The following is a 22435-nucleotide window of genomic DNA, read 5'->3' on the forward strand; positions in this document are numbered from 1 at the left end:
TGGGGAGGCTCAACCCTTGCGTTTGTCATTTCCTTGGTAGTTTACGCCTCTGCATGGAACAATCATTTGTACACATAATATTACATAATATTATTGCAGACATCAATCTGGCTGAACGCTTTCTGCCCTGTTCATGCGCTTATAAGTTGTAGATCAGATACAGATGCAAGACTATAGCAGAATGATGTTCAAGATGGCCCCGTCATCACTGCTCCGCTTAGACTGGGCTTTTTATTTGTTACTTTTGTGTTCTTTCACCTCCCTGCCGTCTGCACTAATAAGCTACAACCTCAGCACACTTCAAACTAGACCTACATACCTTTTTTCTGAAGTTACACATGATAGCTCCACTTGGCCGAAAGAGATCCTCCAGGACACAGATCCTAACAATGGAAACGAACCTCCGTGTAGAAGCGGGAAGAAGAAACACAGAGGTAAACACACCGGGGTCCAAAACATACTGTGAGCGGGAGCACACCGTCCATCCCTGCCAGGTATCCTGATTGCAAATGTTCAATCTATGGATTACAAGCTGGACGACATCAGGGCCCAGGTCTGCTTCCAATGGGACATGCGGGACTGCAACATCCTGTGTTTCACAGGGACATGGCTCTCTCCTGTGGTGATGGATCATGCCATTCAACCAGCCCAAACATTTTCCATGTTTTGCATGCACAGGACAGAGGAATCCAGTAAACCTAAAGGTGGCAGTGTATGTGTCATGACCAACCAGAACTGGTGTGATCCAAGGAATGTCAACCTTTCTGTCTACCCCAGGAGTTCTCAGTCTACGGTCATCACCATTGCCATTTATATTCTACCACAGGTGGATAGGGACAGTGCTCTGACCACATTACATGATATAAACAAACACTACTCTAAACACTCGGACGCAGCCCTCATCGTGGCTGGTGACTTTGATAAGGCAAACCTCTAACAGGTTATGCTGAACTTTTTTCAACACATCACATGTGCAACCAGGGGTGAAAACACATCGGATCACTGTTACACCCTGTTCAAGAACAGTTACAAAGCCACTTCTCTCCCGGCTTTTGGTAAGGCTGACTACACTGCCATCTTCCTCATACCGAAATATAAACAAAGGCTAAGGCAGGAAGCCCTGGTATTGAGGGAGGTCAGATGCTGGTCTGCCCAATCACTGTTCCAGACGAGCTCTAATAACATCAACGTGATGGGAGTGGTGACATGCTTTATATCCAAGCTGATAGGCAATATTATTCCTGCTGACTGTTAAGTTCTTTTCTAACCAAAAACCGTGGGTCCATAAAACAATCCGCGAGGCTCTAAAAGCACACACCGCTGCCTACAACAGCCGGCTCAGATGGCATGCCTGGGCAGGTGCTGACCAGCTGTCTCCAGCGTTCACATATATTTTCAATGTACATGGCGTGCCTGCTGTTGATTGATTACAGTTTGGTGTTCAGTACTATAGTTCCCCTCAGACTGGTCACCAAGCTCAGGGACCAGAGGTTGAGCTCCTCACTCTGCTTCTGGGGGTTGTTGCAATTTCATGTATAATTATGCAACATTATATTATGTGACAAATAAATCTCTTGAATAAAAATGAAACAGCGACTAGGTAATTTCACACCTAAACACGAGGTCATTCAACTGAAAATCACAGAATAAAAACCTTAAATGGCAACGTGGACTTTGAGGCTGATATCAGAAACATTAATAAAATTTGCATTTATCACTTGAAGAATGTCACCAAGGTTAGAGCTTTTCTTTCCCAAGATGACGCTGAAATACTAATGCATGCAAATTACAACTTGTCTAGATTATTGCAGTGCACTTACTGCTGATCTTTCAAAGAAAACTATTCGACACCTGTAATTTGTACTGACTAAAAGCAGGAAGTGTGCACATATCATCCTCTTATTGAAATCACCACATTGGTTCTGGCTCAGATTCAGAATTTTAAATGTGTTCATTGTTTTCTAAATGTATCCATGAGCTTGCCCCCAATTATTGTACATAAATCATTTTCTATCACAATACGTCATACGTCATACTTAAATGTCAGATCCAATGACTTCTTTTTCTTAACTCTGATCCAAAACTGAAACCTTCTATGGTAAGTTAGAGTATTGATAAATCAAGTAATCGATCAGAACAAACAGTAATCAGCAACTATTTTGATAAATGAGTCATTTTTAAGCAAAAATGCCAGAACTTCGCTGGTCCCAGCTTCACAAATGTGAATATTTTATGGATTTCATAGTCTTCTATGATAGTGACTTAAATCTATTTTGGTTTTGGAGCAGGCATGGGACGATATAAAAGTTTCATGTCAAGGTTATCCTGGCCAAAATAATTGCAATTAAGGAGGATATTCATGATTATCCCAATAATGGAAATTCATCACGATTTAATCATCTTGAGTGTTTTTATCCCAATATAAGATAAAATCTTATATCCTCTCATCCCTATTTTAGACTGTTGGTAAGACAAAACAAGCAATTTGAATATGTCAACTTCAATGATTATTTTTTATTATTTTTTAATTATTCAGCTATTATTTTCTTACATTTTATTGATCCAACGATTAATCAATAGCTGAGAAAATAATCAGCAGATTAATCAGTAGTAAAAATCATTGTCATTATTCCTCTGAAAAGCACATTGAGCACATTCTCCACATGTGTTGGAGAAAACTATCAGCTGAGATATAATGAAAGTGACAAGTGGCAGGAGTAGGAGTGGATATCAAATCAGTTTATCAAACCCATTCTTAAAACCACTTTCAGCCATTTTTGACCACAAGAGGGCAGAAACTAGACTTCAGAACAAACTCACAAACCCTTGTGAAATATTTTTTGTACGGATTAAACAAACAAGATATAACATCTCAATTAGCAAGCTTTAAAGGTATTGTTCCCAGTCTTTATGCTAAGCTAAGCTAACAGATGCTATGAGAGTGGCATCAATATTCTCATCTAGGGGCTTTTTTTCAAACCTGCACTTTTCTGAGCTCTGGTTCGTTTTCCCCCTCGGTGCAATTCAGCAGACCTGAACATAGCAATCGTTCTCTGGTTTGGACCAAAACAACCACAGCAAGACCCTTTGAGGAACTGTTCTCAGCCCAGTCCCAAACAAATGCTGGAGAGGTTTGTTTGTGGTTACAACGTGACCCAACATCAACATCGACTAGGCGTACTCTGCAAGTTTGAACTTAACGGCTCCCATAGGCAGGTGTGCTTTATATAATGGCGTTGTGGGTGAGCCAAGTCATTGCTGTCATCGTCAATCATCGTTGCTAGCAGCTAGCTGGGGAATGAATTGACGTCTGACCTGGACTGGTGTAACAAAGTACATAGCATTTTTGATATTTGATAGGTAGGAAAAGTGTGAAAAGAAACCAAACTAAGAGGAAAAAGCACCAAGTTTACCAACTCATCCACTGATCTGAACCAAACTATAGGTTTGAAAATGCCCAAACTCTCAGCAAGAAAATATCTAACTATTCTTTTGTATTGGAAAGTTATTGTCAACCTGCATGTCCAACAGAAACAGAGAAACAGAAGCATCCCATTGGAGTAATGTTCCTCACCATCTGCCAAGAAAGTCCAATGGTTTAGCCAAATCCAGAGTCTTCAGGAGCCAGGAACTAAAACACAGGATTCAGGAACATTAGGAAAATGATTCTTTAGCCTGCTGTGTTTTCATTATAACCACCCACCAAGAGGTGCAAAAATTAGACAAATTAGACCAACAGTCTATTAAAAACTGACTTTATTATGTTTTGCATACAGAAAACAACACAGAATCATCATGTTCTTCATAATTTATTGTTTGGAGACTGTTTGAATCAACAGTAAAGGACACATGCAGAGGTGGAAAGGGGAAAGTAGTGTTACTAAAGTAGTGAGGATGTGCTCTCACCTCCAGCTTGGGAGCATTTCTTTGTAAATATATCATGTTTGTTCAGACCATTCGCTGTTCTACATAAAATCAGAGCATAATTCAGGTGAAAGGTGTGGCATTAAATTAGAAATCTTTTAATCCAGTTTAATTATTTAGTTTTTTTACATCCACTGATATGCTTCTGAATAAATTAGTCCTGTCTGGTGTCATTTTTGATACCCAGTTTGGATGTAAGTATCTGCGATGGTTAAATATGAACCTGCACCTCTCGTCTACTTACTATCATTATGCTTTGAAATATTGAATAAATCTACTGAAAGCAAATCCACAGTTATAATTGTTGGCATTTAGCCGACACTTTTAACCAGAGACAGTAAGAGTGTTTTCATGTTTTCAAGTATTTTATGCAAATTGACATATTCACTTAGGAATGCGGAATAAAAACAGCAAGTTTCAACAGCAAAGAAATGAGACAGAAAAAAAAAATCCTCACAAAAAAGAAAAAAAGCTTTTATTCTTGTCTTAGTCAGAGAGGGGTTTTCATCTAGAAAGAAATTATGCAATAGTGATGGGAATGCATTAGTTGAATAAATTATGGCCTATGGATGTTTACAGCCTAATGTTGTCTGGAAAATATCTCCACCACAGCCTCCTAGAAATGCCTCCTTCATATAGTCTGTCTGACTGACCATTCGCAGGTCTGTTCAATCCAAACAGCTGTTATGTCACCATGTGTCGATAAAAATGTTGAGTCATCGTTTCCACCAACGCTCTGTTTCTAATTATAGTATGGATAAATTTGCACATTAAAATTTGATAGCTTTGAATGATTTTTATAATCAGACAGTTGGAGTGTTGTTTGGCGCTCTATTTATAGCGTCTGTCATCTCTCTTGATTGTCTGTAACGCTTGTTCCTGATTTAATATCGAACTTGTAGAGGGTCGGGTACTCTTATCAGACCACCAGACTGCTTTCTTTTCACAGCTGACATTTAATTAGGCCTCTGTGATACCGGAGATAGACACTTCATCAATAGCAATAAGAAAATTGTTCGATAGAGTGTTTGATAGTTTCACTTGAAAGCACATAATAAATACACAAAGTTCCCTCCCTGGCTCATTAACAGCCTATCACATCCCTTGATAATGGAGTGTGTTACGAGTGACACGCAAACAGCCCATCATTTGATAAATAAAGTGGTTAAATTAAACTTTTTTTCTCCTGGTCTTTATTAAAAATAGGTCATTAAAAATTATCAATAATTATCAACGTCGACTGAAATGAAACATTTTAATTGTGATAAATATTTCAGCTGTATCTCCAGTCCTACGTTTAATCTCTGCGCTCCACAAACACGCCTGGACTCTGTTAATGACACATGCATATGGATGATAACCTGACGCTCCAGATGGTTTCTTACACAGAAACATCTGAGAAATCGTCCTTGGAACCTGTTTGGAAAAAGGGCCGGCGCTTTCAAAAAACACTTGGCAGGTGATTAGATCTGTCTGTCACCGTCTTACCTTGCCTCAAAGGACGCTGATTGGTCCGCATCCTCGCAAGGTAATATGGATGAGCCTTCACTGACAATCAGCAGGGCAAACACAAAAATACAGCTCAGCTGCCAGGAAGCTTATCTACAATAACAAACCCCCCATCCCCTCTTTCTCTCTCACACACACATACATACTATAATACACTATATCATAGACTGCAGGTGTGTTCTCTCTGTATTACACACATTCATCCAGCCCGGTGTCATGTGAGGATGATCTATGGAAGGTCCAAAAGTGATGGCAGTTGTAATCTAAACCAGCAGACGTGTAGGAGGCCTGTTTGTGTGTGTGTGTGTGTTAATCTTTATCTTTGTGTTGCAGATCACGTGTCTGTGGGTGGCCTAGGTGACAGTTTCTATGAGTACCTGCTCAAGGCCTGGCTGATGTCTGACAAGACAGATGAGGAAGGCAAGAAGATGTACTATGATGCCCTGCAGGTATGACACACACACTCTCATATGCTGCTGACAAAAGAAAAATACATTCAGACACCAGAAAGCACAGCTGTGAGGGTTTAGGTGACTTTGACTTGTCAAAATTTATATAGAGTTTGCATACAATCTCTGTTTCAGTCATATTACACATATTACACATATCTTTTATAACCCTCACCTCAGCAGCTTCTGCATCATTGAGTTTGTCTCATTTGTTTTGTTTATTGCAGATTTTCTGTTTAGAGAACAGGTCAGGTCTGATAATTCATTCTTTTAATAGCTGATACTCTGTTTCATACATTTAAAGTCTGAACTTCTGTAATAGCACATGATTTATATCATTAGCAGTAGGACTGGACAATATCTTGAATTCATTTAATTAATTCAGATTTTCTATTTTTGCACAATGTGTTAAATGTCTAAATTGTAAAATTTGAGTTATTACGATATGCACAAAATGGTTATCTTTAGTCAAAAAGTAAAACTAGATGCTAGTTGCTACATTAGCTTTTTTGAGTCACGACAGTCCCGTAAACTGTGACGTGAGTCGTTGCACCACATGGGTGCTTTTCATTATGCTAACGCGTCTCCTCGCTTCCCTCGCTGACGTCTCAGATCCTCCCAGCGAGGATGTGAGAAAGAGATGCGAGGACGGAGGAATTTAATTCATCAAACGGGACGTCCTCGCTCACTCTAGTGTCATCGTGAGGAGACGACAGTTATTCATGATGCACATCGCCTCAAATGTCACATATGTTCACTTCAGGTGTTCAGCTGTCTCTGGTTTTCTCGTAGTGAACAGTTAACAGTCACATCTACGAGAACGACAGACTGAAAATGACTCGGCACACTGATCTGTGCAGTTTGTGTTAGTTGACGAGGGATCATCTCTGGTTAGGAGAGTTGAAGCTCTGCGAGTCGGCTGAACAGTTTGTCTCTACCTGCTGGGCAGCTAACGCTAGCTAGCTAGAAACACAAACAACAGCAGATCGGTTAGTTAGCGGAGCTTTCTGCTCCGTCTGTGCTCAAACTGATGATTAAACTGGAGGCTCTACATAGTTGAAGCATCTGCTGCTGACAATCAATAGTAATGATGACAGCAGGTCTTTATTATTCTTATTCAACTGTCTTAAATAATCATGAATCGTCCACACGGTTCATATTTGAATACGCATCTTGTGAACTGTAAGAGAGAAAATAAACCAATCACAGAGCGTACATTCAAAGACTGATGACACTGAATCTGAGCTCTATGGGTCGTAACTTGTTTTAGTGCAGAACACAACCAGCAGTGATGCAACAGTATGTGCAAACTTTTCACCACTAAATGATGATGGTTAACCACAAGGACACTGGGAGTGTAGAATATAAGCCCAGTGACGTCTAATTGGAGGCTGTTGTCAATGGATGGATGGAGTAAAGGGTTTGGAGAAGCTGTTTACAGATGGTGAGCTGCATGGATTTTCTCTGCAGGGTTTTGCATCCCGCATGCGTCCTCTGAGTCATAATAAATGGCTGTTTGATAACGATAGAAAGCACATGTGAGGTCAGCTTTAGATATTGTTGAGAAGTCTTGCTGTTGTGTTTATTTCTCCCTGGGTGGGGGGGGAGTATTAGAGTATTATAGGAATCCAGTTGTCCAAATAACCTTGAATCTATGAAGTGCTTCTGATGAGATCATGAAAGCAATAATTTAAATGACGACCATGTTATTACCATAAATACTTTCTAGGGCAAATAAGATTGTAAGAATTAAGTTTTGTTTGACCAATGTTGATTTTTATTCCGCTAGTGGCAATTTTGTGATTAAGTATCTTTCACTTTGATCATTATAATGCTCCAATATTTAGTGTTTTTCTTGATAATATAATCCTTTGGAGCCAGATAGTGAGTCTGAGCAGACGGGAGCAGAGATAAACACACAGTTGTATAAGAAGACGAAGACGGGGAGCAGATGAATCTACAGAAACCAAAGCCCTCCTAAAGTGAATAGATAGACACCACACACACACACACACACAGACAGCATTTCTGTGTTAAACAAATTGTCAACTTAAGTCGTGGCGACAAGCGATGGAGCTGAAGAAAGATGATTGGCCGTTAGTCTGGGGAGCAAATATATACAAGATGACTAAAATACAGAATTAATCACGCAGGGATAGTTTACCCATAATCCTTCCTGATCTTCTGGATTAAAGGTATTCTTGAGAGGCTGAGGAGGGAGAGACAGCAGCAACAAGGTGAACAGTATGTCTGAGTCACAGCAGCACAAAGAAATAATAACTCTGTTGTCCTTTTATCTGCTGGCTTTGTACAAAGGGTCAGACCAGGCAAAATACGTAAAAATTCATTTTTCCTCATCATCATGACAGAGTTACCCGGAATATTTCACAAAGCTTTCTGGGAGCATTTTTACTAAGATATCTTTCCTGCTGACATTTGTACCGTATATCAGAAAAAAAAAAGAGTAGCAGAAGGGAAGCAGTCTAGACTTTGGATGAAAATATTCACTCTTTTCAACCCACACACATCTTTCATGACTGCCGGTTTCATTCATTCTCCTCAGGGATATATATATATATATACCTATACATATATAGATATATACACATATATAGTAGGCGTAATTGATTCAAACTGTCAAACTGTTGATTTAATGTTACTGGAAATACATGTCCATGTTTAGATTTTGTGATATATGTTTTTAGGGTCTTTGATCTCACAAACCAGGTGCCATTGAACTCACTCGTCCGTGAACATCTTTAGACATTAAGAGAGTTATTACAGTAAAATTACATTTTAGAAACAGCAATTTGGTTAAGAGGAAAACTAATTCAACTAATGCAACTAGAATTCTTTCACAGTAGGTGAGCAGGTACAGTCGCATCTCTTCAGGATACTTCATAATAATAATATAATAAACTTTATTTATATAGCACTTTTCTTAACAAAGTTACAAAGTGCTTTACAAAAGAAAATAAAACCAACAAGGCAGATAAAAATAAAGTAAGCGTTCATGTCAAAAACAAGTTGCATTAGGAAGGATTTTATCTGGTGATGAAGTCATGTAGGAGTGACATAAACCCTTTATCTCTCTTTGTCTCTGTCAGGCGATAGAAACCAACCTGATGAGGAAGTCGAGCGGTGGGCTGACTTACATCGCTGAGTGGAAGGGGGGGCTGCTGGAGCATAAGATGGGTCACCTGACCTGTTTCGCGGGCGGCATGATCGCTCTCGGTGCTGATGGAGCGCCCAGCGACAAGACGGGCCACCAGATGGAGCAGGCGGCAGAGATCGCCCGGACCTGTCACGAGTCTTATTCCAGGACCGGTAAATACACACACACACACACACCTTCTGATGATGAAGATGGAAGTTTTGGTCACATTTTAGGTTCATTTTTCCTTATTTCAGTTTTAGTCAACTAGACTGTTTCATTTTTTTTTAAATCAGTTCCGTCAGTTCGTCTCACCATCATTTCGTTTTGTTTCTGTTCTGAAGTTTACAGATGTTTTCACAGTTGTCACTGAATTGAAGATGTTCAAATTTCCAACTTCTCATCCACGTTGGCTCAGAGGTTTAGATTGAAACTTTCAATTTTAACTCATCAATCTCAACTCTAAGCTGTCCGTTACACAAATGGAACTTGTGATGAGATTATTTCCACAGTTGCTGTTTCTGAGGTCAAGAATGAAACTTTCAGTTTCAATCATAACTGTTTCAGAAAAGTAGTTTTAGTCTGAGTTAAATAGACTTTAGAGATCCTGCAGCTGCTGGACAGAGGACCAAAACGTGTCTCCAATTATTCACCTCTGCCATGTTTTATGGCAAATTATTATATTTTTCTCCTAATTATAATCCAGCCTCAAGTCAAGTTGTTGGTTCCCATTTTTAACTTTAGATAAACTTTAAGTTTTAGAGAAATCTCACCGTTGGTTCAATAGCATATTATTTTTTGTGGTGTATTCATTTTTGTGGTGATCTGATGTTTGTAACATTACACTACATTTATATACTGTACATAAAAAATACTACATAAATATATGGATAAATAAAATAAACAATCAAGCCAAAAGAAAAAGAAAGCCGTCACATTCTGTAAGGTTATCTTCACCAGGATAAAGAGCCTGTAGACAGATTACATTATGTCTTGTTTTCCTTACATGTAAGCAGGTGTTATCATTAAGCTGTATGCTGTTTTATATCTGCAGTGTTTTCTTATTTTATTTTCCTCTGCTGCAGCTTTAAAGTTGGGTCCAGAAGCGTTTCGTTTTGACGGAGGGGTCGAGGCTATCGCTACACGCCAGAACGAGAAATACTTCATCCTCCGACCCGAGGTCATCGAGACCTACATGTACATGTGGAGGTTTACCCACGACCCCAAATACAGAGAGTGGGGCTGGGAGGCTGTTCAGGTAAAGTATTGAAAGAAGAAAAAAGAAAATTGCCAATTGTAATGTTGTGTTTAGAATTTTAGTTTTCATATTTAGCAAATTATCCTCTCTGAAGTGCATAAAGACGTTCGTCTCTTCCTGGTGTCTCTCTGTGTCGCTGTATCTCATCCAGGCCTTGGAGCAGCACTGTAAGGTAGAAGGAGGCTACAGCGGCGTCAGAGACGTCTACGCTTCATCTCCCAACCACGACGACGTACAACAGAGCTTCTACTTGGCAGAGACGCTCAAGTAAGACACACCAACACACGTCTTTATACGCACATCCTTCACTTCTGTCCTCTTATGATTGTGCTGTCATCGCACTTTATGGTGGGACTGAACCCTCGTATCCCCGGACTGACAGAGATGTCACATCTCACACACACACAGTCTAAGATGTTGTCATTGGTTCACGCTAAGCTCCAGAGAGAGGCTTAGGTCACCAGCAAGGTTACTCCATACACAGTCTCACACACACACACTGACTCCATCTGAGAGACGTTTGCAGCTTTTCATCTCAGAAGTCACTACTGATACTGGATTGATGAAATGTTAGTCTGAGAGATGAGACAGTGATAGATGAACAGAATGAAGATTAATGGAAGTCTAAATGTTTGGGCCCTTAAGCTGCGCAGACATGTATTAATGGCACTCACACTGTATGTTTGATCGACTGGTCACAATGTAACGGTATGACTGGTAGTGTTGGGTGCCAGTTAGGTCAGCGCCTAACAATATTCTCCTCAGGGTTGAGAGTCCAAGAGTCCAATAACCACAGAGATCAATTAGCTTGGTGAATTCTGGAAGGAAACACTGCGGTTGTAGGCAACGCGGACTTTTAGACGAAAAAACAAAGAAGCCGCGCCATCTTTACTCTCGTACTCACGTCATCACTTCAGAAAAAGGTGAATGAAAGGGTTGGGTCACGAGTGGGACAAGACTTAGGTAGGGATAGCTGATCGCTACAACAACATGAGTGTTCACACAGATCCATGTTGTGTTCGTATGTCGTATATGTGAACTTTGGATTGAATGTTGTTGTTTGTTTTGAGTCAAAATCAATACTTTTAAAGTCAGCGGTTCCCAACCTGAGGATTGAGACACTCTCATTAACCTTTCTTTACAGTGCAGGGTTCAAAACACTCAAACATGTCCATTAGGCCTTAAAGATTCTCACCTAAACACACTGTGTGTACAGGTTGTTTACAGTGAAAGCACCACAGCATGAACGACTGTATTCAACTCTTTCTACAATATTATATGTTATAAAAACAGGTAGAAACATTTCTTTGCTGCCGACCTCTGAACCCTGACTCACAGCGCTGTTGTTCTGATGACTAATTCTAACCACACAGGTCGAATCTGACTGAAGCTGTGAGGCAGCTTGAACAGATTTCATTGACATTTCTGAGTACAGTCCTCCCACACTTTAACTGGAATGATTTCCCTGGTGAGACATCTAATATGGAAATAACAAGAAACAGATTTTTGCAGAAGTAAACCACACTGAATGCAGAACTATCCTTTTAAAAAGGCCAGTAATCCTCACTGCGTATCATCAAACTCATATATTAGTCTATTCATATACAGTATTTTCACCATGTATTGGTCTGACCCTCTTTTGAAAAGTATTTCCTTTGATCGTAGGGCTTTGTGTGGTTAGATCTTAAATCATAGTGTCGTGGCAATTTTGCAATTCCACTCTGACAAAGAGGAACGAGACAAAAATCTCTTTCAACGTCGTCGCACTTCAATAAAGCTCAGAGCATCGCATGTGCACGAGGACTCAGTGTCTGTTAGACAAAGAGTGAAAAGGCAAAGTGAAGCACACAGATATATCGTCACCCGTCGTGAAGGCGGGCAAAGCATTCCATCTTTCTCAGAACAAATTAAAATTCATCTTCTAGCCCTTTTGTTTCTTTCTTTGGAGCTGAGAGGCCTTCGTTACATTTTGAAACCGCTGGGACCAACAGGCTGAACACCTTCTCACACTTCATCTGCACCTTTAGCCTCAGCCGTCCCCTGCTCACACTCAAAGACTAAGACATCATCTGCTCGCACTTCATGATGTCACATTAATAGTACTTTAGTGCATAATCAGGCTAAAGTTCTCTCAGTTTAAAGTTACACGGTAAGATTCAGAATAAATAAACATAGTGGAAATTAAACACGGTTGCATGTGCAGTAACTATATTCAGATGTGTGTGTGTGTGTGTGTGTGTGCGTGTGTGTGTGTGTGTGCAGTAGTGTGTGTAATTTCCCCCTCACAGTAGAAAAATAGTAGAGCAACAGAAGCTGTGAAAAACGCCCAAACACACCGAAGGCAACAGCTACTTCTCACTTCCTCTTAATAGCTGCCTGATATTTTTACTCAACTGCCTTCGTGTGCATGTCTGAGTTCATGTGTGTTAATGTGTGTGTGTGTGTGTGAGGATGAGTGTGTATGTGTGTGTGTAACCACAAATGGCTCTTTAAATGTGTTGTCAGCCCCACAGTGTGATGTCTGGGAGCTAATAGGGCTCTCCTCCTCAGATGGCTCTCCAACTGTGTTCAGGAAGACAGTCTGTTTAAACCATGAGGAAAAAAATCCCAAACTACATTTTAACAAGTGTGAATGTGAGTGCACATGAATTGTATGTGTGTGTGTGTGTGTGTGTGTGTGTGTGTGTGTGTGTGTGTGTGTGTGTGTGTGTGTGTGTGTGCACGTGTCTGCTCCTGCAAAAGGGAAAATTAAGGGCAGAATTCCACTTGAATATGTTGTTTTGCCAACTGTGGTGTGAAGTTCCCAGATGTTGATTGTATTTGGGCAGCCAGCCCAGGAAAGCTAACAGCTGTCCAACTTCATCGGTTTGTTGTTTATGCAAGGTGGAGGAACAGCATTTAGCTGACACAGCAGGAAGCTCAGATAGTTTAAAAAAAAAAATCACAATCATAAAAATATTTTTATGTGTTTTAATATGGTTTTATTGAAATTAAAGTGTGAGGAAACAAGCCAAAACTCTTCATTTAGTTGTGTTACTGCCCAAAGTGACACTGTTGACTGTAGTCACAACACTGAGCATCATCAGGACTGTCCCGAACAAATGTAAGACAATTAATATATTAAGCACATTTAAAACAACTCAAGTTGTAAAATGTTCAAGAGGAGGACACACAGATAGTTTTGTCTTCAATATAATGGATTTTTTCTATTTTGTAGCCAGCTAGCTTTATAGGAGTCTGAGTAAACATCTGGAATAGTTCCTGTATGTTTGTACTGGAAGAAATCATTCAAATGTGATCACTTTGGGAGGAAAAAAAACTATAATTTTGTTATTTTTTGATGCAATTTATCTTTTGTTTTGCACAAAAGAGAGTGCATCATCGTCCACTGTACAGACAATTACAATTATCATAATTTTAATGATTGTTATAGTTCAGGTGGTCAAGAGATAACAAACCTTCACCTTCCTGCTACCTCTGCTGGTTTGCACACAAGCTCACCTGTCTGAGTCATAGATGTTTAGTCGTCTCATTAAACCTGGTTGTTGTTCTGTAGATTTCATTCATCTGTTAGGGTTTCAGTTCAACAGTTGGATGGATGTGAAACAACAGTGAACTACTTATCTTTCTCCTCCTCTTTATCCGCTCTCTCTGTTTTCTTTACTTCCATCACAATGTTTACAGTCTTTGCTGCATCTTCCATCTCTCCCTCCTTCCTTCCTTCTTCTTCTATCATTTTTGCCTCCACAGCAGACAGCTGCTGACAGGAAGTCAAGGTTAGCTTAACAGAGGCTGATGGGGGGCGAGGCGCCATCCAATCCAGCTTTTTTTATAGGCTGTAAATTTTAACAAGCGTCACCTGTGCTCCTGATTACACCACACACACACACACACACACACACACACACACACACACACACACACACACACACACACACACACACACACACTCAAAGTAAGATGCCAGATTCCTTTTGCAGGTCATGACATACCAATCAGTTTGTAGAGAATTTTGTGTTTTTTTTGTTGATCAGAGCCAAAAAAACATCCTAATGACATCCAACATGTGAGACTGAGTGAGATATGAATTTTTATAAGCATGATAAAATCTGTCCATGGGAAGCAGCACAAAAAGAACAAAATGTCTCATTAGCATCATTTCACATTACAGGCCTCCCATCAGCAACTGGAGGAAAAATATGAGTGTAATTGACCACCAGCCTGGACAGTAACACAATGATTACCTCATCCGTCAAGCCGCATCATAACCGTGATATCAGAGACGGACCTCGCCGGACAGAAAATATCAATCCCATTTACCGGCAAAGCCATAAGTCTAATCCTACTAATGTTACTCTGGGATCTTGGCATTCTGCAGAGCCACTTCCAGTATTCATCTTCCTCCTGCTGCCAAGGACACGGCCATACTTCACACTGCTGTCTTCCTTCAATCACTCACTGCTTTCTAGTGGTCTGTTGGCAGGCAGAGGAGGACGAGGGACTTGTGGAGGTTGAGGGCTTCATGGACACCCGGCTCCTCTGCTCAATCATTAGTCTTAGTCATCTGACACATGCGTGCCGTTTGTAGGTCGTTCCCTTTGCTTTCTGTCACATGATTTTCTCTGAATCTCATTTGTTTTGTTTTTTATCGATCCCTCCTTCCGCTGCCTTCGTTTTCTTACTCTACATGATGAAATCTCGTCTCATCACCGTGGACCCGCAACTGTCCTACAACACATTTTATTTACTTAAACTTTCTTTCTTACAAGGCCTTCGATGGATAATGTTATTTTTTGGGGGAGTTTCATAACATATGATGACATTTTACCGCAGAATTTCATCACTTCAGGTTTCATAAACTGGTCTTAGCTGAACCACGCCTCTCAGTTCCACATCTGTTTCATCAGAATAATCTCAAAAAAACTGAACAGGAAATGGTGTAGATCCCACAATGAGTCATCTTTAGAAAGACATTAATAAAAGGAGCAAAAGCATGTAATGAAAACATAATTTACCCTCAAAATTTAATTGGAGAACTTTTTCATCTTTATAGTTGTGTTTAATCTTAGTGCTGATAAATTATCTGGATAATATGAATGCAGATAATAACCAGGTGGAACCCACAGCAGATTTACAATTATCATTTATATATATTCTCTATTTGGTATAATTTATAACAATTTTAACTACAGTTTAATTAAACTGGGGTTTATTTCAGTGGGAAACCTTCAGTAACATCATGATAGTAAACCTGCTCCAGTTCACTGAGCTGTAAGATGAAGAAATTGAGAATTCGGTTTAAATTTTTTGCTTAATTATCATTTTTAATATTTCCCTGGGTTATATTTTCCTTCCCAAGATTTCAGAGGGGTTTTTTTCTTCTTTTTTTTTCTTATGTTGATATTTCATAACATTCGAAAAAGTTTTGTGTGATCATTGGGCCCCACGTTGGGTACAACTTCTTAGATGTCCACCAACATAGCAACAACTTGTTTGAATGAACCTCCCACCTCAGGCAGAGTGAATTATAAGACAATAACAAACTTTGTGAGCTCTACTTGCACCACAAAATAGAATCCTTATCCCAATATCTGTGCTTAGTTCAGTTTCACACACACATCCGCTCATCATATCTTGTTGTTGAGTGTTTTTAAGTCTTTTCCCGTCTGTGTCTCCTCCAGGTATCTCTACCTGCTCTTCTCTGATGACGACCACCTGCCGTTTGAGCACTGGGTCTTTAACACCGAGGCTCATCCACTGCCGGTCATCAGGAAGGACAAAACAGACAGACCCAATGAAGTGGAGTAGCGGACCCTCCTGCGCTGACAACCCAAAACAAGTGCGAGAACCTCTGATCCTGTGTACCTGAGCCTCCAGCTGTCTGTCTGAAACAGTTTAGCCATTTGGAGTTCCCAGTGGCTTCGGATGCCTCTTGATTGGACATTGATTTTAGTTTTTTTTTTTATTTGTAATGGGATCAAAAGAGAATTCAAGCCTGCCAGCGCTGAATTCCTGCTGTTGCATCTACTTCAGAAAGTGATTTTTTTTTTTTTTTTAGACATTTTTAGCTCTGGTTGAGTCCAGACGCTGGTCTGAACCAACATATTAACTGCTGGATAACGTCATAACTCGTCAAAATGTAATGAAATGTCCCTCTGCTTGAGTTTAATGTGATGAATTCCAGCGCTATCTATTGTAAGTTTGTAATATTCTTGTATTATAAAAGCGGTACCATCTGAAGATGTCATTACATTAAGTGGCAGTTTATTCCACTACCAGGTTTTATCACATCTTCCAACTCATTTAGAGGGACAATCTGACCAGTTATCACATTATTCCTCAGTTATGTTGTTGTTAGGAGCTGCAGCTCCACCTGTTGTCTGTTTTTTTGTGAAGGAGAACACTGAAAGACCTGAACCAGTTGTCTCCCTGATGTGGATATTTTGGACCGCAGTCTTTGGGCACCAAACCCAGAAAAACTGCAGCTCTCGTCTTGAGGATCACAAGGCTGACTCAGAGCAACTTAGTGAGCTACAGGACGCTCTGTTCACGTCACATGCGTCGTCTTTTTCCCCTCTGCTGTACCGCTTCAATATCTGAATAGGAACCAGTATCTCTGCGTCAGCGATGGTGCCGCCGCCGCCGCCACTCCACTTTTTACATTGTCTTCAGGGGAGCACTGGGAGTTCTGCAATTCTAAAAACATGGTTGTCTCTGTGGGAGTAAAGGAAAGATGCCTCTTTTTATAAACCCACAGAAGCTTTAGACCTCTGCTTCCTCTCCGTCACCTGTTACCTGAAAACACCTGACTGCTCTTTTTTTCCTCTGAGTTCGGTGTGACGCAGGACGACCAGCCACACCAGCTCTCTACCTGCCAGTAACTACACTTTCTCCCCTCGACGTTTACACCAAGCTGTCCCTCTTCTTCTGCTTATCTCATCCTTCATTCATTTGTATCTTTTTAGGGTCTTTTTTTTCTCACAGCTACACCAATTCTTCTGAGGTTCGATCGATTCAGGTTTTTCAAAGCTTTTTAACTGACAGCCAACATGTTAAAATCTTAATCTGTCTTATAATATTGTTTGTTTTTAATTTTTTTTTAATTAATTGCCATGTTCCTCCACAAAAAAAATGACAGGTTTTCAGTTTTTCCCCTCAGGATTTTATTTATTTATTTCTGGAACAATCTGAGCGTCAGTGAACACAGGGTGTAGGAAGGAAATACTGGCATCATTGTTGGATTGAAGCCTTTGAGTTCAAGAAACTGAAAACATGTTTCCTTCTTTTGGAGGCTTGATATCAAACAAACAACATTAACATGCATAAAGGATTAATTAGGCTGCCGACGTTCTATATTTCTGTTATTTACCCTTTAAAAAGACCAACAATATGTCAGTCCGTCTCAATACTTTCTGACGTCCCCAAACTCATCTGTTTAAAATCGTTGTTAAAAAACAGTTCATAAATATGTCGTTCTTGTTTTTCAAAATCCTAAATCAGCTGGACCCTGTAAATTGTAACTCAAACAAGAGTAAAAAGTGCATTTGTTGGGAACTATTTTCAGCCGCTGATTTGATGCATTAGCAGGTATTTACAGCAGCCGGACGGTTGAAATCAGGTTTTACCTATAAAAGACCTTCTAAGTACAGTAGGATCTTAACTGATCCTTAAAGATCCCCACCAGACATATTTGAAGATGTATATAAAATATTCTACTTTGAATAATGATTTGTGTCTACTATGGTTTTTCCACAAAAAATGTTCAATTATCTTGTTAAAATCTACATCTATTCATTCAAGCTGAAGCAACAAGAAGAAAAACACATTTTTGAGTGGAAGAGACTTAAAAATCTGAACAGTTTTATGTGTAAAAACAGAATTTTTAGACCCGAGGACACTTAAAGTCTCAACTGAAGACGATACAGATTAATGATACTCATGCATACGTGTAGAATCTGATTGAAACGTCTCATTTAGAAGCTTCTTATAGACGACATCGTTCCTCTACATCACTATCAGCAAACCTGCTCATCGGTCGAACCCTCGTTGGGGTTGTTGTATCGCTTCTTCTTGTATCTGACTATCATTCCTCAAGTTCCAGTGTAGGGCAGGCTGTAGGATCTTCTCTCCTCCATGAGGAGATGCGGACACTCGACCTTCACACACACACAAGAAGCCATACTCATTCAATACAGCTTTACCATTTTGTCCTTGAGATTTTTGTTCCCTTCATCCTCCTGTGTGAAGGAGTGTGAGTGAAGACATTAATGTCGTCGACACAAATGTTGTGTTGTTGTTGTCGTTGTCGTCGTATGCGTCGTGTTTAACTCATCAAAGTCGCGCTCAGCAGAGTGTTCAGTGAGATTGTACGGTAAAGATTTCTCCTGATGCCACACAGAACTGTAGCCAGATAAAAAATCCAGTTTAGTCTTCGATATAGTGCCTTCACTGTTGAAAAGGAGTCTGAGGGAGAAGCAGCTCACACAAAAACACAAAAGAATAGAGTCTTAAAATAGTCTTGTAGCTTTAAATAAAGGTCCCAGAGCTCAGATGAGGATTATACCAAAACTAGATGTGGATTAATGTGATATTTATTTGGGACTTTGGCCTGAATGTGTCGTCCAGAATTGGTGAAAACTTGGTCTCGCTGTTGTTTCTTTGGGAGAACAAACCATCAAAGCTGAGAAACCTTCTAAATAAGACTTAAATTGTCTGTGAATATAATCTCACCTGTTAAAGCTGTACACTCTTTTACCAGAATCTGTGCTAGCAACCATCAGCTGTAATGGTTTGAGACCAGTAGACAGATCCCTGTCAGCAGGTATTTCCTTTACTACACTGACATCTAGTGGTGAGAGTTCTCTATTACAGTCCACATGAGACCTGAGCTAAATGACTGGAGTCTGAAAAGTTAACATTAGATAAAACTGATTAATATACATATACGAAACCTGCAATTCAGAATAAAATTGGCAACTTTTTGTGAACAGTGACGAGCAGCCTTGTTTTAAACCCAGCAGATAATGTCACATATCGGCAGTTTATGAGAGAAGTTTTATTCTTTCATTGCAAGTACAAAAATTAAAAGATCACCAAACTTGCATCTTTAAAATAACATCTCACATATCTCATGATAGATGGAAGTGATTGAGTCATTAACTATATCATCTTTATGTATATTTGAGTGCAGATATGACACAAAGACAGATGGTGGATTATGACACTGTCCGTGTTCATCTTACTACAAATGAGCTTTAAACAGACTTTAGTGTCACTGAGAGATCTGGCAGATGGCGAGTCATTAGAAAGTTCAGTCAACAAAAGGCGTTTCTGTCTGAAATAGTTCGCTGGGATTCATTTATTTCAGCTGCCTGACAGGCTGAGGGGAGTTCATCAACCACAACAGCAGGTTTTTCACTGCAGGCTAAAATACATTTGGCCCAGGTATCACTGTGGAGGAGAACAATCTGACGGGCTGACACGTATTGAACATAATCCCAAAATTTATAACAGTCTGTAATGGAAAAGTCATAATCTGGATTTGACAGATTTTGCCCAAAAAATAGGTTTTTTGAAAGAGAAGAAGAAGCAGATTGGCTTTAACTAATTTCCTTCTAAATTTAATGTCCATTTAATTTCCACAGTTTGTAGTGAGCAGGGTCCTCCTACAGCAAGTAGAGCTGAGAAAATCTTCAAATTTATAGAAAATTAACAGAAAAATTAGGAGAATGTGCAAAGAAGTGGCTGATTATGAGCCAGAGTCGATTTGAAGAGGTAATAAAAGGAACAAGAACTGGCTAAACTACAATTAAATTATTACATATTCAAAATCAACACTGCTAAATTCATGTTTTCTTTTTTTAAATAATACCCCAAAATGACGACATGTACCTGTCATGTAATGATCAACACACACACATCAGTCATTGGGCCTTACCATTCAAATTTGAATATAATGTTGCTGAATATACTTCCTGAGCTGTGAGAAACCCTCCATGTCAACACGAGTTCTTTATATCACTGTACAGGCAACAGTGTCTATGTGTTTAACTGTGTCTTGTTTAGTTGCTTTAGAGGCATTTATTATCCACGTGATGATGTATTGTAATGGTTGATTTTTGCTGATTGTGTTAATTTATTCTGTAGTACTACATAGAACTTGGAGGTGTTGGGAGTCGACCCCCAGGAGGCGCTGAGGGTTTATCGGGTTAGAGACAAAGTACGAACCCTAAAATATGGAGCCTCACGGGTGGTTTGGGGATTTTCGCACACTCGTCTGCCAAAAATGACATCCTGAACTGATGTCAGTAATGAGTTTAAAGGTCTCACATGTTGCATCTTTTAAGATCTGTGATTTATAACCACAATAATCAGCTGTGATGCTTCTGCCATGGTTATACCAATATATGACCAATAATTTAAAGGTGTTTAAACTGCTACAAGTGGTACCTTTAACGTGATGTTAGCAACGGCAGAAAATGTTTTTTAATGCTGAAAAAACAAAAAAGGGGACCTGGGAGTCAATCAAACAACCTTACGGGAGGATAGGAATCGTATGAATGTACCATCCAATGTGAAGTGAAGAATATTTTATATGCATTTGTCTTTATTTGTTCACTTCTGTGTGCTTTTGTTGTGTTCTGCTTTATTTTTATTTTATCTCGGAAAGCACAAAAAGTGGAAACAGTGTGTGCAGCAGAGAACAGACTGCTGTTGATGGAAGAAAAGGATTGGTCAGGCCTGTCGATGCTTCTGATGGCTGTCAGATGAAGCCTCGACTGGCCGTTAACGTAGGAAATGATCCAAATCTGACACATGAGGTGTATCAGTACATGGTAGATGCACATTTTTGTTTTATTGTTTTTGTTTCTTGTTCTGAAGATCTGAAACATAAATGTGGACATATAGGAATATTCAACATTTTCATAAAAACCAGATTGATTAAAGTGTTAATTGTACAGTTTAGTGTTGAGACACTGAAGCTGCTCAGAGAAAACATCAAAAACTTTTCTGTGAATTCTTCATATCTGCGTCTGTCACTGATGTTGGGAGCTATCGGTTCAGATTTAGAGTAACACAGCTTATAATGAGCCCAAAGTAACATCATGCTGCTCCATCAGTGTTGTTATGTACGACGAGCTCATGAAAGGTCACTGACTTACATCATCTGGCAATGTAGAAAACTTTTCACCTTTACAGAGTGAAGGGAAGTGAGATCTTCCACATTATAAAACACATTGATTTACTGTCACTCGGTGTTCATCATAAAGACACTTTAATGTTTGATCTTTATGCTGTAGAATTTGAATTTAAAAAAAGGCAAAATTGCAAGTTAGTGTTGGTTAATGTGCAGCTGGAGACCAGTTAAAAGTTTTATTCAGGCAGTAAAATCATTTTTAGTTCACCGCAGTCTCTGTAATCTTATTGTCATTAGTCAGTTTATTCCTGTTACAAACTTCTGTGTGGTTTTATGGTCCAGTTGGAAAAAACCGACACCTTCAGAGGAGTTAAATACTAATCACAGCTGATGATGTTCCAGCTGTGATTGAGTGTATTCTAGCTGAAGTTGTTCTCTCTGTTGACAGTATTCTTCCTCATATACAAGTGGCTTAAAACTCCAAACAGAACTTCACTTCTGTTTTAGGCGACATTGCGGCTGCCTACTGTAGATTTGATTGAAGTCGATCTTTATTTATTCTGATTACATTTGTCCGGCTACAGATCAAACTTGTGTTCTTGCAGAGATTTTTGTCACGGTATGGGGTTATAATTTCATATCTGTTGCTGCAATAATTATGGTGGTATGAAGTGGTGGTCAGTTTTTAAAAAAAAAACATATACTTGTGGAAATTTGGATCAACATGTTTTCCTGGTAGTTTTGCCGTAGTTTGACACTTCCCCTCCCTTTGTTAAGATCTGTCAGTACAATTCTGCATTTCAGATTTATATTGTATATTGAACCACACAGATGTTTTGAAGAACTGAAAGTTAGGAGATGCTGAAATTTGTATCCTCAGTGCATTTTGAGGATCATAAATATGATAAAGTCTGTAGACGGTGTAAACGTGGAGGCTTAGAAACATAATTTCGACTTGTGATTTAGACTTAAAGGGCTGATCCACTGCATTTCTCCAAGTAGGA

The 22435-nt window shown here is 39.5% G+C and overlaps 1 protein-coding gene across 1 annotated transcript in view; it reads left to right on the forward strand.

The window, feature by feature from the left end:
- Positions 1–17388, forward strand: part of man1a1 (mannosidase, alpha, class 1A, member 1) — a 138770-nt gene extending 121382 nt beyond the window's left edge. Inside the window, exons 8-12 of the mRNA XM_042389729.1 lie at positions 5767–5882; positions 8990–9209; positions 10122–10294; positions 10446–10561; positions 15976–17388. Of these exons, the coding sequence (XP_042245663.1) occupies positions 5767–5882; positions 8990–9209; positions 10122–10294; positions 10446–10561; positions 15976–16102 (752 nt within the window). The 3' untranslated portion in view covers positions 16103–17388. The remainder of the gene's footprint in view (positions 1–5766; positions 5883–8989; positions 9210–10121; positions 10295–10445; positions 10562–15975) is intronic.
- The last annotated feature ends 5047 nt before the right edge of the window (positions 17389–22435 follow it).

The sequence above is a fragment of the Thunnus maccoyii genome, chromosome 17 (assembly GCF_910596095.1).
Source record: "Thunnus maccoyii chromosome 17, fThuMac1.1, whole genome shotgun sequence".
Lineage (NCBI taxonomy): Eukaryota > Metazoa > Chordata > Actinopteri > Scombriformes > Scombridae > Thunnus > Thunnus maccoyii.